The sequence below is a fragment of the Danio aesculapii genome, chromosome 19, assembly GCF_903798145.1.
Source record: "Danio aesculapii chromosome 19, fDanAes4.1, whole genome shotgun sequence".
NCBI lineage: Eukaryota > Metazoa > Chordata > Actinopteri > Cypriniformes > Danionidae > Danio > Danio aesculapii.
In genome coordinates, this window is record NC_079453.1 from 36,305,817 (window position 1) to 36,321,904 (window position 16,088).

Sequence of the window (16,088 nt, forward strand, 5' to 3'; positions counted from 1 at the left end):
TTTTGTGTTCACGATGGTATGAACTGTTATAGGGGTGGTCAAATGTCTATTTATATTATCTGTTATTTTAATTATAAATATTATTTAAGAAACAGATCAGAGCAAACTATTTCTCACTATTTAAAAGACTGACCCCTGTTGTTTTGACATCCTTCAGGAGGGATCAAGCATTAAATAGGGGGGTTAATCCCCCCAAAGCCCCCTGTAATTCGCACCCTGGTTTTACTTAAATCTCATTCGGTGTATTAATGGACCCTTTTCACATTTCCTGCTTTCTCAGCAGCATAAGTCGTCATAGTTGGGTAAACTTAGAGCGCAATGAATGGGAGAGTACAACAAATCATTTTTTACAATCCTTTGACTGAGATAATAAAAGAAAAACTACACGATTTTCAAAGAAAGGTAAAAAAAAATAGTGTAAGACTGATAACGACAGACAGAAGAGAGAGCAATGTCAAATTTACTGTCCTCCCCACAGACGCTGGATTAGAAATGTGTCGCACAAGCAGTAATTAGTCTTTTTTTAAAGATGATAGAAAGATAATATAATACATACATGATAAATAAACAAATAAATAGGGATGTCCATATCCGATCACGTGATCGGAAATTGGGTCCAATCACACAGTTTCAGACTCGGTCGGAATCAGACGTTACCTCCCGATTAGCACTTGAATATATATGTATATATACAGTTAAAGTCAGAATTATTAAGCCCCCTGTTTATTTTTTTCCCCAATTTCTAAATTTTTTTAAAGGAGAGAAGATTTTTTTTAAGCACATTTCTAAACATAATAGTTTTAATAACTTATTTCTAATAACTGATTTATTTCATCTTTGCCATGATGACAGTAAATAATATTTTACTAGATATTGTTCAAGACACTTCTATACAGCTTAAAGTGACATTTAAAGGCTTAACTAGGTTAATTAGGTTAACGCAAGTTATTGTATAATGATGGTTTGTTCTGTAGACCAGTGTTTCCCAACCCTGTTCCTGGAGGCACACCAACAGTTCACGTTTTGGATGTCTCCCTCATCTGACCCATTAACTTCAGGTTTTGGAGTCTCTTCCAATGTTCTGATGAGTTGATTCAGGTGTGTTTGATTAGGGAGAGAATGAAAATGTGTACTGTTGGCGTGCCTTCAGGAACAGGGTTGGGAAACTCTGCTGTAGACTATCGAGAAAAAAAAGCTAATAATTGACCTTAATTGACCTTAAAATGTATTTTTTAAAAATTGAAAACTGCTTTTAATCTATCTGAAATAAAACAAATAAGACTTTCTCCAGAAGAAAAAAATATTATCAGACATGAAAATTTCCATGCTCTGTAAACATCAAGTGGAAAATATTTTAAATTCAAAGGGGGGCTAATAATTCTGACTTCAACTGTATATATGTGTACACACAGAAACAGCAAAGCCTGCGGCATGACATCACTTTGTTGCAGAGATGCTATTGGTTATATTCTGGCGAAGTGGAACACGACAGCAGCTTGAAGTGGAAAGGTCGAGTATGTCTGAGGTCTGGAGGTATTATAAAGTTGATGACGACAACATTGCCACAGCAAACTGTGAGATATGTAAACTTGGGAATGTCTGCCGGGTATTTAAGTTAAGGTGCTATTTGCATTTATATAAATTTTTTTGTATTTACGTTGCACTTAAGTCCAAAAATGAAGAATCTATATTATTTATTACTTGACTGTTCAAGCTACCTCACAGAAGTGCTCTGTTTATTAACAGAGTTGTTGAATGTTAAAATAAAGTAAATTAAATAAACAATAAGAAACATCCTAAATCTGTTTCTTCGCTCTTCTTTATTCTTTTTTTATGTATTATAGAGGTATTGGATCGGGATTTGCTATCAGTAGAGACTCAGACTCAAGGGCAAAAAAAACCCTGATAGGGACATCCCTACCTATAAATGTACATACATTTAAAAAAAAATAAAAATATTTAAAAATGTCAAGGTTTTAGGACTATGAGGACTGTTATATGCGCCATAATAGTCATGTGAAAAGAGTCCATAGTTTACTATAAACTTTTAATACACCGAATGATAGAGTAAATCATGGTGAAAATGATTGAAAACTAATTGAACAGGAAACTTTTAATGTAAAAAAAAATCTGTATTACACTTTTATTCTTTTCATGCTTGAAAACTATTTGCCTTGTCTTTAAAAGATGCTGTTTTAAACACCACAGAGAAAAAAGCCAAAAAAAAAAAGGCTAACCAAAATGGTAAACCATTCCAAAAAAAGACATGAAATGTGACCTCTCCGTGCATGCAAACAGATCACCCAATCCAGTGCAAAAATATTAAGTCCATTGCAATGTGTTAGCAGATTAGTTCTCATCTAAATCCATATTACTGTGGTCAGACATGACGTACATAGACTTGCTCTTCTTCTTGCGGCCTTTGGCTTCCTCTGGCTCAGACACTGATGTTAAAGACAGATAAGCGGCTATGCTGCTTCTCACCCCATAGCTCATCATGTTATCTCTGCTGTCTACGCTGTCCAATTCACTTGGGTTTAATAATTGTGACCTGTTCACACAGAGACATATTCATACAGCAGTCATTCACAAGCGGAAGAGATGATTAGTGTGTTTTATTAAGACAGATACGTACTTTTTTACTTTGTTCCAATCCAGGTTTCGACGCATTACCACAGGAGGAGCGCCCTGGATTGAGCTCGGTGTCGGGTTTGATAGAGCCAGACACGGAGCGCTAAGAACACAGCATATACCATCAGACGAGTCTGAGGGGGAAATAAAATACACATTACTCAGTCACAGAGCATAGTATTGAGAAATATACTGGTTTAAACAGTAGAGCAGTACAATATATGGGTTTTAAAATACAGCCTATAGAATGTTTTCATTAGATGTCATCAGGCGGCCATGTTGGAATCACAGAATGTAAACAATGACACTGAACTGAATGAAGCATATTTTGCTGATTATTACTAGTGAAAATGATGGGCTATTGTCATGTTTTGGGCTTTACTAATTAAACAGACTGACAAAAAAGGGTGGAAAAGCCATAACTAATCAAGCAGAAGAGATCAAGATAACTGTCTGAGAAACAAAAGGTGTTTGTGGTTAAGAAAACTGAACCAATATTTCCAGGGTAAGAGGATCTTGACAACATTCACGTTTGTTCTTATAATTAAGTCAAATATTTGGCTAAGATCTTAAATAATACTGCTGATACATATCTTTTTCACCTATTAAATTCAGCTATAAAATTAAATTCCACTTTTTTAGTGGGCAGTGGGCAATTTAACTGTTCAGGACAAACAAGTGAACAACCCACATTTCTCTGGCCCAAATTTCTCTGGCCCTGCGCTGGCCCACACAATCAGCTTTTGCTTGGCCCACATGTCGCAGTGAATTACGGTACATGAGTCGACCAGGTCTGGATGCCAGACAATGGCCAAACATGGACCATATCTGGGCCAACTTTCAGCTAAGTTAAAACCCATAACTGAGCCTGAACTGGGCCAGATATGTTGGTGCATCACAACTGCAATGAAATTGATAAACCCATGAAGCATTGTGCTTTTTTTCTCAAATAAGTTGAATTTTTTTTCTTTATTCGAAAAAAATAAAAATGGATTTTAAATGTGGGTCAAGATAGGCCAAACTTACATGGCCCACATATCAATTATTAACATCTGGGCCAAATACTACATTTTACATTTGGCCCAAGTATTGTGTGCCGCTTTAAAGACGGAGCCTCTGCCAAAACTGGGCCATGTTTGGCCCACATGCTGTATGCCAGTGCCGGATGAATGCCTGCTGTGCCAGCTTTATGCCAAATCTGGGCCAGAATTCTTTGTTACCTGGGAACTATCACTAAACAAATACAGAACATACAAAAAATACATTTGTAGTTCATCCAGAGAACCACAAAATATCAAGAATCAAATGTATTCAAACTTTTAAACAGGGTCATTTTCTTTTGTGGACTATATGTGAATGCCTTTCATCTTATTCAGGTTAGCACTAAATAAAAATAAATAGCATGCATTTTTGTTGTATGATCCCTCTTATTTGGTAAAAATAATTAACATTTTGCAGGTTATGCAATGTGTTTGTAAGCTTGATTTTTGACAACACTAACACAGTCGTTCTGCATTACAAACAAAGCATGAGCTGTGTTCTATATCTCTCACCAGAGTAGTGATTAACCATGTCCTCCAGACACTGGAAGGTGAGCCGTGGTGAAATGTAGTACCAGCTGTTAGTCAGACGGAAGATCTTATAGTGCTTAACGCTCCTGTGTCTCACAGAGAGAGAATATGAACCTGCAGAGAATCAAGACGTAATTTACCAAAAAGAAACCATTTGTTTAACATAATATAATTATGACACACATTTCCACACATTTGAATGGTGTCATTTTAACTTAGTCAAATGGAACCCAAGATCAAATCTCTTTTGTTTGAAATATCTTATGAATTGACTTATTCTTGTAAAACGAATCAACCTTAGAAGAATAGTTCACACAAACAATCAACATTTATGCAATATTTAATCCTCATCCTCAAGTGGTTGCAAACCAATTTCTTTTTTCTCTTGAACGCAAAAGACAATATTTTGAAGAAAGTTATAAACTGGTAACCATTGACATCCATGGTAGGATAAACAAATACTATGAAAGTCAATTTTTCAAAGTTACTTATTATTGTTCAAAAGAAGAAAGATAAAGCAGCCAATATTCAAAGCTACTCTACTGCATAGGGCTAATCTCAAAAGCTTTATTGAAACTCTTCTAAATTTCATGTTAAGTAACGATTGTCTATCTCTTTACTGAAAACATTACATTTGTTGACATTTTTCTCTCTCAATGCAATACTCTGCAAACCATGCTATGAACAACACATAAATATACAGTTATGCCAACAAAAGTTATTCATGTAGCCCCACTCCCAGCACAAAAAAATAGTTAAGTATTCCAACTGTATTACAGAATTAAGGGCATAGTTCATGCAAAACCCCCAAATTCTGTCTTCATTTACTCACCCTGTTTCCATACCATATTGAGTTTTTTTAGTTTGTTTTGTTCTGTTAAATGCAGAATTCGATGTTTTGAAGAATGTTATAAACTGGCAACCATTGACTTCCACAGTAGGACAAACCAATACTATAGAAGTCAGTGCTCACCGATTTACAACATTTTTCAAAATAACTTCTTTTTCAATAGATGTAAAATAAAGCAGGCAATATGCAAAGCTGCTCTACTGCACTGTGGTAATCTCAAAACCTTCATTGAAACTCTTCTAAATTTCATTCTAAGTGAAGACTAAACTCCAACAAGTCTTTTTCTATAATGAAAACATCTAAGATTACTTTTGTTGTCAATATTTTTCTCTCTCAATGCAATCCTCCTCAAAGCAAGCTATGAACAACACATAAATATACAGTCATGCCGACAAAAATTATTCATGTAGTCCCAGCACAAAAATAATTAAGTAATCTAAATGTATTAGAGAATTAAAGGCATAGTTCACCCAAAAACCCCAAATTCTGCCTTGATTTACTTACCTTGTTTTCATACTATATTGAGTTTTTTGAGCTTGGTTTGTTCTGTTGAACTTAAAAGACGATGTTTTGAAGAATGTTATAAACCTGTAACCATTGACTACCACAGTAGGAAAAACGTATACTATAGAAGTCAGTGTTCAGCAGAAGAAAGATAAAGCAGCCAATATCCAAAGCTGCTCTACTGCACAGTGGTAATCTCAAAACCTTTATTGAAACTCTTCTAAATTTCATACTAAGTGAAGACTAAACTCTAACAAGTCTTTTTCTATACTCAAAACATCAAATATTACTTTTATTGTCTACATTTTTCTTTCTCAATGCAATTCTCCACAAAGCATGCAATGAACAATACATGAATATATACAGTTATGCCAATTAGCCCTAATATATACAACTATGTCTATGTTATCTAAATGTATTACAGAATTTTATATATATATATATTCATCCTGTGTCCATATCATAATGAGTTTTTTTTTTTTGTTTTTTGTCAAACTTACAAGAAGATATTTTGAAGAAAGTTGGAAACCGGTAACCATTGACTTTCATAGTTTCCAACATTCTTTAATATTTCATCTTTTGTGTTCAACAGAACAAAAAAAAGAAGCTGAAACTAGTTTGGAGAAAGTCAACGGTGAGTAAATGATGACAGAATTTTCAGTTTTGGGTGAACTATCCCTTTAGTAGATTCAACATACCACAAATAAACTGCCAAAAATATTTCAGAATTGTGATGTTTCTGATAATTTTAAACAGGTAATTTCAACGTTTTTGGTGTTTACTTGCACTGAAGTGTGTTTGAGTGGAAATTTTCTGCAATATAAACTTGCCTCTTTCTTTCGGACTTTCTCTAATGAGAAATGATCCAGCACTGTTACCAGGCAGCAACAAAAGCTCTTCTGCCTTCTGTCTGCTGACACCCTCAAACAGCCATCTTTAGAAACAGAAAAAGGTCGAAGAGGAAATGATCTTAACAATTGAAAATAATGACTTCATTATGGAATGTAGTAAGAAATTATTTTTATTCATCTAACTTTATTTATAAATTCTGTGTTATATAAAAAATATATAAAGAGACTCCATTTATAACTAGATTTATTAGGTATGTGTTTGCGTAATATATTGGCTTAGTCAGAGTAATGATTAGTTAAAAAATAACAAATAATTTTCATTTGTTGTCGTTTAAAATCGGGGTTATTCCACCGAATAAGGATTTATTATAATTTCTGAACCATTGGTATTGTGTTGTCTATAAATGAAATTAAATATGTCTGAAAACATGGCATCTTTTTGTTTACAAAATGACATTTTAGATGCGTAATTTAGTTTAGTCATCATAGAATCTATATTTTTAAAATTTATTAAATATTGTAAAAAAAAAAAAAAAATTTGCAAAGCTTTAAGTAAAATAAATAATAATGATAATTATTATTTATTTATTATGCTTTAAACAAAAGATACATGACAATAGAACAATCAAATGTCAGGGTGATAGAAGGTAATTAATAATAACAGTACAAAAAATAAATAAAGAAAAAACACAACACAAAAAACATGGGTATAAATAATTAAATAAAATTCTTACAATTACAAACAAGACCTTTACATTAATCTAAAATTTTGAAAATAGAGCACAAATGGACCGTTTTAATGTCCTTTCTATTAGCACTATGTTGAATAGTACAAAAGTAGTTTTTCAGTTTCTTATAAAACAAAGTATTAGTTTAAAAGCAACTTCTTATCTTATTTGTAACAAAAAATGCAAGGTAATGAACAAATACTTTCCTATTTAGGAATTCCTACAAATTTTTCCAATAGGTAATAGAGCTAGGCTTGGAAACAACTTGACTTTTTTAGACAGTGAAAAAAGGATTTTACTGCACATAATAAAATAAATTATTGGAGTAGCATTTCAGTTTTCTTTACTTCCAAATGTCACATCTGAATCAACACACATTACAACTTTTGATACTTCTTAACTTTTTGTAAAATTTACTAAAAATGTCTTCAGATTGTTTCCACACCAAGTATATTTTTAGAAAAATCTGATTATAAAACAATTACTTTGGTAAAAAAAAAAAAAAGATAAATTACAACATAAAGTAATATATTACTGTATAACTGTATTTTTAAACCGAGACGAATAAATACATGCCCCTATTTTTGATCATTTAGAAATGATTGCATTCCCTCCATTTTTCTGGGATCCCCATAAATCATCAATCAATCAGTTTACACTCACCCATGATAGACCTTTGACACATAGTTACATGGAATATAATTCTCCGTTCCTGTTTGAAGGGAACGAACTTTCCACCAGCAACCATCTCTGCAAAACACAGATTTACAAGTAAAGACATGTTTTAGGTTTGCAAACCAGCAATGCTTTTTAACATACCAATTGTTTTTGTTATTTTTCAAGTGCCTCAGACTGACTATTTGTTTTTCATATCTTAAAGCAGGGATTCTCAACCGGTGGGTCGATCGATCCTGCAGGTGGGCCATGGGATAGCTTAAAATGACTCTCAATATTATACTATAATTTTTGGACTTTATTATTAATATGCTATATTAAAATGATCGAATTAATGCACTTTCTCCTGTTCTTTGATTGATAACTTCAAACTCGAAGCAAAAACAATCTCTTGATCGTGTCTGCAACTAGTACACCTAAGTCCATTCACAAACTGAAAAGTGAAAGTCTCTACTTAATATATCTGCATAGTTTGATGTCCTGTGAGGGTTTTATAACGGATGAGCGCCTATGCAAGACGATCGATATCGAGGCTAAATGGTGTTTCTGCCATAGAATATAAAATAAACCTGCAAATGAGCTTCAGACGTGCTGTTCACTGTTCAATATCCAGTTGCAAACTCAACCGCCATCAGATATTTTATATTTATATATATTATTATTATATAGTTTTAGTTTTATATATAATTAAATTGAAATAGAATTATATATTTTTAAATATAAATAAATATTATACATACAAAGCTGATAATATATATTATTATATATATATATAATAATGTTAATAAATAAAGGTTTAAATGAGCATTTCATACAAACATTTTAGAGAAAATGTCAGACAGGTGCGCCCCGAGGTGAAAAAGGTTGAGAACCCCTGTCTTAAAGAATCACTTATCCAAAGAGTGCTGATACATTATTTAGCCCTTTAGTTCCTATTGTTTGTTTTGGATTTTACATTTTTTTAGACTGTATGCAGCAGGCCAAAACGTTTTTTTTTTCAGGCACCTTATTTTAGTCTAAAGAAAGTAAACAACAAAAATACACCTTAACTGTTTCTTTGTTGCATTTTATAAATGTGTTAAATCTCAATTACAATACATACAGGCCATTTTGAGCTTTTAACTTTTTCTACCCACATACACGCACTGTAAAACCCAACAGTAAACTTTATCAAATGAAATGAGTGTAGTTAAGTCAAAAGTTACTGATGTTAATTCTACTCATTTGAAAAGAGTTTGGAACTCGGTGTTGAAGGTAATGAGTTCATTAAATACCTAATTACTTCAACTATAATGGAGCAAGTACTCACGGTACTCATATAGATTAGTTTTTAACTCAAATTGTTTGCTGCAATCGGTTTCCTCAAACGGTTTGAGTTGCCATAACTTATTGGGTATACAGTACTCAGTTGGTTAAAGTTCCCTTACTTTATTGGGTTTTACTGTACTCAAATTGCTTTGTTTACTCAAATGGCGTAAGTTCACAGTACTCATTAGGATTAGTTTTTGAACAACGTTTTTGGTTTGTTGCAATCAGTTTTACTCAAATGGTTTGAGTCACCTTAACTTTGGGGGTTTTACAGTGTAGTATAGTAGCAATAGTAATACCAGAATGGATATATTAACATTTGATCAAAATAACCCAATGCATTGGATTAAAATAACTCATAGTTGGGAAGGTGCTATAGTAACCTATTTTTGTGTTATATGTTGGGGTATTTTTACAATTTTAACTGAGTATATATTATTGTTTTATACATTATAATATTTCAAACTACTAAAATGTCAATAAAAGTCACTTGGTTAAACTGTAGATTTAAATTGTCAACATTAAAAGAGATCGACTTCCCATAATTCAATTCACAAATAAATTATAGAGCACAAAACATTAAACAACACTTACTCTGAAAGACCTTTTAGTCTGTCGCCCATTTTAAAAACTGGTTCACTGATGTCACGACATGGATAATCAACGAGCACCACTAGAGTGTCGCAGTCTGTATAATAATAGATTACATATACATTACAATAGATTACATATATATATATATTTAACAACAGAATGCAAGGGAAGATAACTGACCTTTAAATATGGTGTCCAAGCTGTTTGACTCTGGATTTGTGTGTCCCTGCCTTGTCACGTTACCCATGATGGCAGGTCAGAGCCCGCAGCTCTACTGATGCTGGAAAAGTTATGCATGTTTAATACAATGGAGAGCATGAGTTTTGCATTCAATTGTTGCATTAGCTGCAGGACTATTGCTTTAATTTTGCAACTTCCTCTTAGCATTATCTCTAGCAAGAAATGGAACAGGGAAGCTGCGGGGAGACTAAGTCTACCACTGTTTTCCACTAAACTAATTCCTGAGATGGTATGTTTTTAGCTTAATTTTCTACAGTGCAGCAGTTGTGTGTCTATGAGAAATATATATGTAATCATTTAAAATACAATACAGTTGTATTTTTTAAATGTACAGTTAGGTCTATAAATATTTGGACATCGACACAATTCTAACATTTTTGGCAGAGTGTCAGCTTTATTTATGAGTATTATATTTGGAGGGAATACATTTACATTTACACATATGCAGACTGTTGTAATTCCTACAGGATTCCTGGATGTAAATACAGTCAAATTAAAGCTGACTCTCTGCAGTTGAATCACATCTTGTTCATTTAATTAAAAATCCATTGTGTTGGTGTATAGAGCCAAAAATGTTAGAATTGTGTCAATTTTTAAATCTTTATGGACCTAACTGTATATGCGAAATATATAATAAGCGTGACACTAAAAGTAAAATATATATAGCAAAATAATCAGTCTAAGGCACTCGAAAAAAATTTACTAAAGGCTAAAATTTACTAAAGGTTACTAAAGGCTTAGTAAATAATTTTTTCACTCTTATCGAGTGCCTTGGACTTATAATTTTGCTATATATATTTTACTTTTAGTGTCACGCTTATTATATATTTCGCATTTGTCTCTCTTACCCAAAGAGCACCGACACATTGAGTACCATTAAAGGACTTTTTGTTAGATTTTTTCTAAATTAAAAATATTGTTACTTAACTAAAATTTTAATCATTTAATAAAAAATTGTAATATTTCTGACTTCAACTGTAGATAAAAGGATATTTGCATGAATCTACAAATATATATATTTATTTATATATTTATATTTTGACACTATATACAAAATCAGAAATATTAAAGCCCCTGAATTATTGGCCCCCCTGTTTATTTTTTTTTTCTTCCCAATTTCTGTTTATCGGAAAAAAATTATCAAACATACTGTGAAAATTTCATTGCTCTGTTAAACATCATTTGGGAAATATTTAAAAGAGAAAAAAAATCAAAGTAGGTTTAATAATTCTCATATCAACTGTATTTTCAAATATATGTATCCTATGTGATTTAAAACAAATCACTTTTGTGTATTTAGTTTGATGAAGACACCAAAAGGTTCATCTTAAACGCTTAACTACACATCAACTAAGCATTATTATATTATTACTAGACTAGCAAATATACATCTATGCCTAATAGCTTACACTCACACTCTAATGTGAGTTATAGTATAAATAAAGACTGTATATCAATAGATTTGCCCTTTCGATGGATTTGCTCTTCAGTGTTTAGACTTTCTGAACTCTGAAAACAGGACTGACACATTTCAATTTACTAGAACTCTTATGTTAAGCTGCTTTGACACAATCTACATTGTAAATGCACTATAGAAATAAACATGAATTTAATTTAATTGAATATACACTGTAAAAATGCTGGTTGTCTTAAACTTTTAAGCGCAATCAAATTAACCTTATTGAACTTATGTTAAACTGACTTAAAACAGCTTGTGTAACTCATAAAATCAAGTCAGAACAGGATTAACTTTTAATTTTTCAGGTTTAATAAGTTACAATGAACTAAAACATATGCTGCCATGACTAATGAATCATATATTTTTTTACAGTGAAGTTGCTGCAAGCTTAGTCAATAGGATGTTCAAAGTGACCATCAACATAACACGTATTTCATCACTCACAATGTCATTTTGCATACTATCCTCAAAATGATTGCTGAATTTTGGAGTTAAAGCATAAATGTCTGTTCGTTACTTTTTTTATCAGAAATGTATCAACAATAGATCAATGCTACTAAAAGTAACAAAATTGCATCACTTAACACCCAAATAACATAATTTTAACCTCTTTTACCCAATGAAACACCCTATAAATGTCACTTTTATTTCCTTCTTGGCACATAACTTAGTGTTCTTACCTCTCACTTGACACAGTTAAATATCCATGTTTCCTCCAGAAGGCAATGCTTCAGTTCAGTCTGGCTGCTCCCAGTAAAGTTGAAGCAGGTGTTTTTTAATAGTAAAGAATCGTCTGTCCTGCTCTCAGACCGAAGGCCGGCAGTGTTGCGAGTGGCCTTGTGAGTGCACACTAATCTAAACTGAGCGCTGGCCTGCTGTAAACAGCACCCAGCCACATACTTCCTCTGATAAAATGAGGAAGAGTTCCCTAACTCTGTCTTTCTCTATCCCCTCGATGTGCACCAGCAGATATGACTGTAAATTCCCAATAAGAGTGACAATACAGTGCAGTGCTGTTTGCAGAGTTTGCGTTAAGGATGGTGGAGATTTTTAATGCATGGTTTAATGCAGTCAGTATCACAGAGTGAAGCTCAAACAAGGGTGTTGTGCAACTTCCTGTGTATGGCATTAGTGGGTGAATGTCAGGGTGTGAGTGCGTCTACATGTGAGAGTTTCTGTCTCAAAAACATGATGGCTGTAATTGCACATCAAAAGTGCTAAACAGTGCTTTTAGATGCGTTTTGCAAAAGATGCTAAAGTGCCTAATTTTTTTTTTACTTTTTTATATTAACGATATGTTGACTGCAACTTTTTAACTACTTAGGAAATGCACAAGGGCTTTCCAACACGCATAAAGACATATGCAAGTCTATTTTACATGACTGACATCACGCCCTATTTGTTGCTTTGAAACAATGAAATGAAACTCAGATCTCAGTTTCAGTAGCCATGTCAAAGCAGTAACTAAATCTGCATACTATCATGTCAAAAACATTGCAAGAATTAGATGCTGTGTTTCCAGTGAAGACTTAGAGAAACTTGTTCATGCTTTTATCAGCAGCAGAGTGGATTACTGTAATTGACTCCTCACTGGCATTCCCAAAAAGACAGTCAGACAGTTGCAGCTTATCCAGAACGCTGCTGCCAGGATTCTGATCAGAACCAGGAAATCAGAGCACATCACACCTGTCCTCAGGTCTTTACACTGGCTCCCAGTTACATTCGAAATAGATTTTAATCTATTATTACTTGTCTACAAATCACAAAATGGCCTAGGACCTCAATACATCGCAGATATGCTCACTGAATACAAAAGATCACTCAGATCTTTACGATCAAGTAAATTAAAATTCCAAGGGTTCAGTCAAAGTAGGGTGAATCCGCCTTCAGCTACTACACAAAAGTTAAGGAGAAATTGCTAATTTCCTTCAAAAGCCAGGTGAGCAAAATAAGTACTTTTTTTACAGGAAATTACAGGAGTTTTCCGTAAAAAAATAAAAAACGGGAGGGTGGCGGTAGATGGGTCTGGCGGTAGACATCCTTACCTGTGTTCTACTCAGTTCACTGACTATCAGCCATCAATGGTTGGCCATATACTCCATCCTCCAGCTGAGTTGACGCCCAGCGCCTGCCTGGTTGTATAGCCGTCAGCCTAATGGCTCTATGCACAGCTAGAGTTTTAAAGCACTTTTCATTTATATAGCGCTTTTCTGGACACTCAAATCGCTTTTTACATTGGGGGGAATCTCCTCATCCACCACCAGTGTGCAGCATCCACCTGGATTATGCAATGGCAGCCATATTGCGTCAGACCGCACACCACACACCAGCTGATTGGTGGAGAGAAGACAACATGATTTTAATTTGATATCTTAATTTGGGTTCTGAAGGTGCCTGAAGGTTAGAAAACAACATGAGAATGAATAATTAATTTTTGAGTGAACAATTCCTTTAAGATGTCCAAAAAATCTGTCCTCATTTACTTATGTTCTGTTTCTTCTGTTGAACACAAAAGAAGAAATTTTGAAGAATGTTAGTAAGCAGTAGCCATTGATTTTTCCCTCCTACTATGGAATTCAATTGATGCAGTTACTAACTGTCTTCAAACCAATAGGGAAAAAAGTGTTGTGAAATAGATACTGGTTAGTTTTACATGTTAGTTTGTAAAACCAAATATACCTAAGAAAACCAAAAACAGGACGTCATAACATGCAACCCAAATAAGACAGGAAGTATATATCTGCTTGTAGCATATCTTAACAGGAATGTCTGCTGCTGTTATGACTCTTTACACATTCAAAAATATCACAATTAGATGCATGCAATGAGGACCGATGTCCTGTTAATCTCAAAATATACATTATAAAGAGCATTTATTTATTTTTATTTTGTATCTTTAGGTTTAGTAATAAAACTGACAGTGTGTATGTTATGTGAACCAGAGACAAATGTATTAGACAACCCTCACCGGCCACTTTATTAGGTACATCTTTGGGATGTGATGGATGGAACAGGAGATTCGCACCATGGATGTGCAACTGACAAATCTGCAGCAACTGTGTGATGCTATCATGTCAATAAGGACCAAAATCTTTGAGGAATATTTCCAGAACCATGTTGAATCTACGCCACGAAGGATTAAGACAGTTCTGAAGGCAAAAGGGGGTCCAACCTGGTACTAGTAAGGTGTACCTAATAAAGTGGCCGGTAAGTGCATATGCTCATAATATCTGTAATTGGCTGTTCCGTTAGATGTTTTCTGTTTAAAAGTATCCATTGAAAATATATCAATTAATTCTAATCCTAATTCTAAGGGTGAAATCATCCTTATAGTTTGGTTTTATTAGTTAATTCTTCTCCAGCCAAACTAAGAAAATAATACATTTGGTCCTGGTTTATTTAGTATTTACACTATCATGTTTAAGTACAAACAAAACAATACATACAAAGCAATGCTGTGTACAGAAAGTTCTATCTCAAAATACACAGCTTTTTTTTTCTTGGTTTTGTATCTTTCTATCTTTGGTTTGTACCTTTAGGTTTACTCATCAAGCGTGAACTGACTCTTCAGTCCTATGCAGGATGTCTAAAAGCGGTGGACCATTAAGATAAAGTAAAAATATTTTTCATATGATTTGTCAGGTGTACATGTAGTATATGCTTTATTATAAAATCTGGCTATAACTATAATTATCTTTTATCGTCCAATGAGAGGTCCTTTTGTACATCGTTGGACAACAATGGTGAGAAAAGGAAGTCTTTCATGTAGGAAGTACATGCATAAGTGTTGCATGAGGAAAAACGAAAATAATGTTTGTGCGAATCAAACAGTAATGATTTATGCAGTTGGAGGCTTATAATAATTGAATATTAATCAGTAATCTTGACTTTGAAAAATGTGGTATTTGTTTTAATACAAAAAGTGAATTAAATATTGCAAAATCTGATAATGTGACATGTCTCAAAGTATCTCTGACTGTGACTGGTGCAGTGTTGAAAATATCAACTGACTGCTGGCTCTGGCCTAGTACCTCATTTTTTTCTGCTTCAGAGGCTTGTACTTCTCTTATTTGTTTCATAACACAAGCAGAAATGCACTTTCATGACTTCCATATTTTTTTTAACTGCTTTAAATGTTATTTTACTTTAAACTCAGTTCAGTATCTTGTTGAAAGTATGGCTGACACAATCTCTCCAAAACTCTGTTTTCTGTTCAGTTCCACAATTTTATAAAGGTCACAGTGTTCATTAGCGCTGAAGCACCTGTTGAAGTTTTAATTTAATTTTAACTCTTTGGTTTTTATGCTTTTTCGACTTTTGAATTTCAGTGTAATCTTCACTGAAAATCATAATAAGTTGACTGAACTAAATTAAATGAGTAAACTCATTGCCTCTAGTCTCCAAAAACTTGCATATTTAAGTTTATTTAGCTTGCCGGTTTTATAGATTATACTTAAATTGTTCAGTTTACCAAACTTGCTAGTACTTGGTCAAACTCTTTTTTTTCAGAACTGCCATTGATTCAACAAGGCACTTCCTTATAGAATTTGGTACCACTTTATTTTACATTCCTGTTTCGGGTTTACACATTTATCATATTCATCACATAAATTGAGTAATCTATCCCTTAACCTACCTCTGAACCACAAGCCCATTACCTTATGCAACCCCTAATTG

At 33.4% G+C, this 16,088-nt stretch overlaps 1 protein-coding gene across 1 annotated transcript; it reads right to left on the bottom strand.

The window, feature by feature from the left end:
* Window positions 1–1,184: 1,184 nt before the first annotated feature.
* sla1a (Src like adaptor 1a) lies at window positions 1,185–12,472 on the bottom strand. Its single transcript, XM_056479937.1, has 8 exons — window positions 12,092–12,472; window positions 9,893–9,992; window positions 9,713–9,806; window positions 7,799–7,885; window positions 6,387–6,490; window positions 4,185–4,316; window positions 2,636–2,765; window positions 1,185–2,551 (listed from the first exon to the last, which is right to left on the bottom strand). Exons 2-8 carry the CDS (start codon window positions 9,957–9,959, stop codon window positions 2,350–2,352), a joined length of 816 nt encoding a protein of 271 aa, XP_056335912.1. The 5' UTR covers window positions 9,960–9,992; window positions 12,092–12,472; the 3' UTR covers window positions 1,185–2,349.
* Between the last annotated feature and the right edge of the window lie 3,616 nt (window positions 12,473–16,088).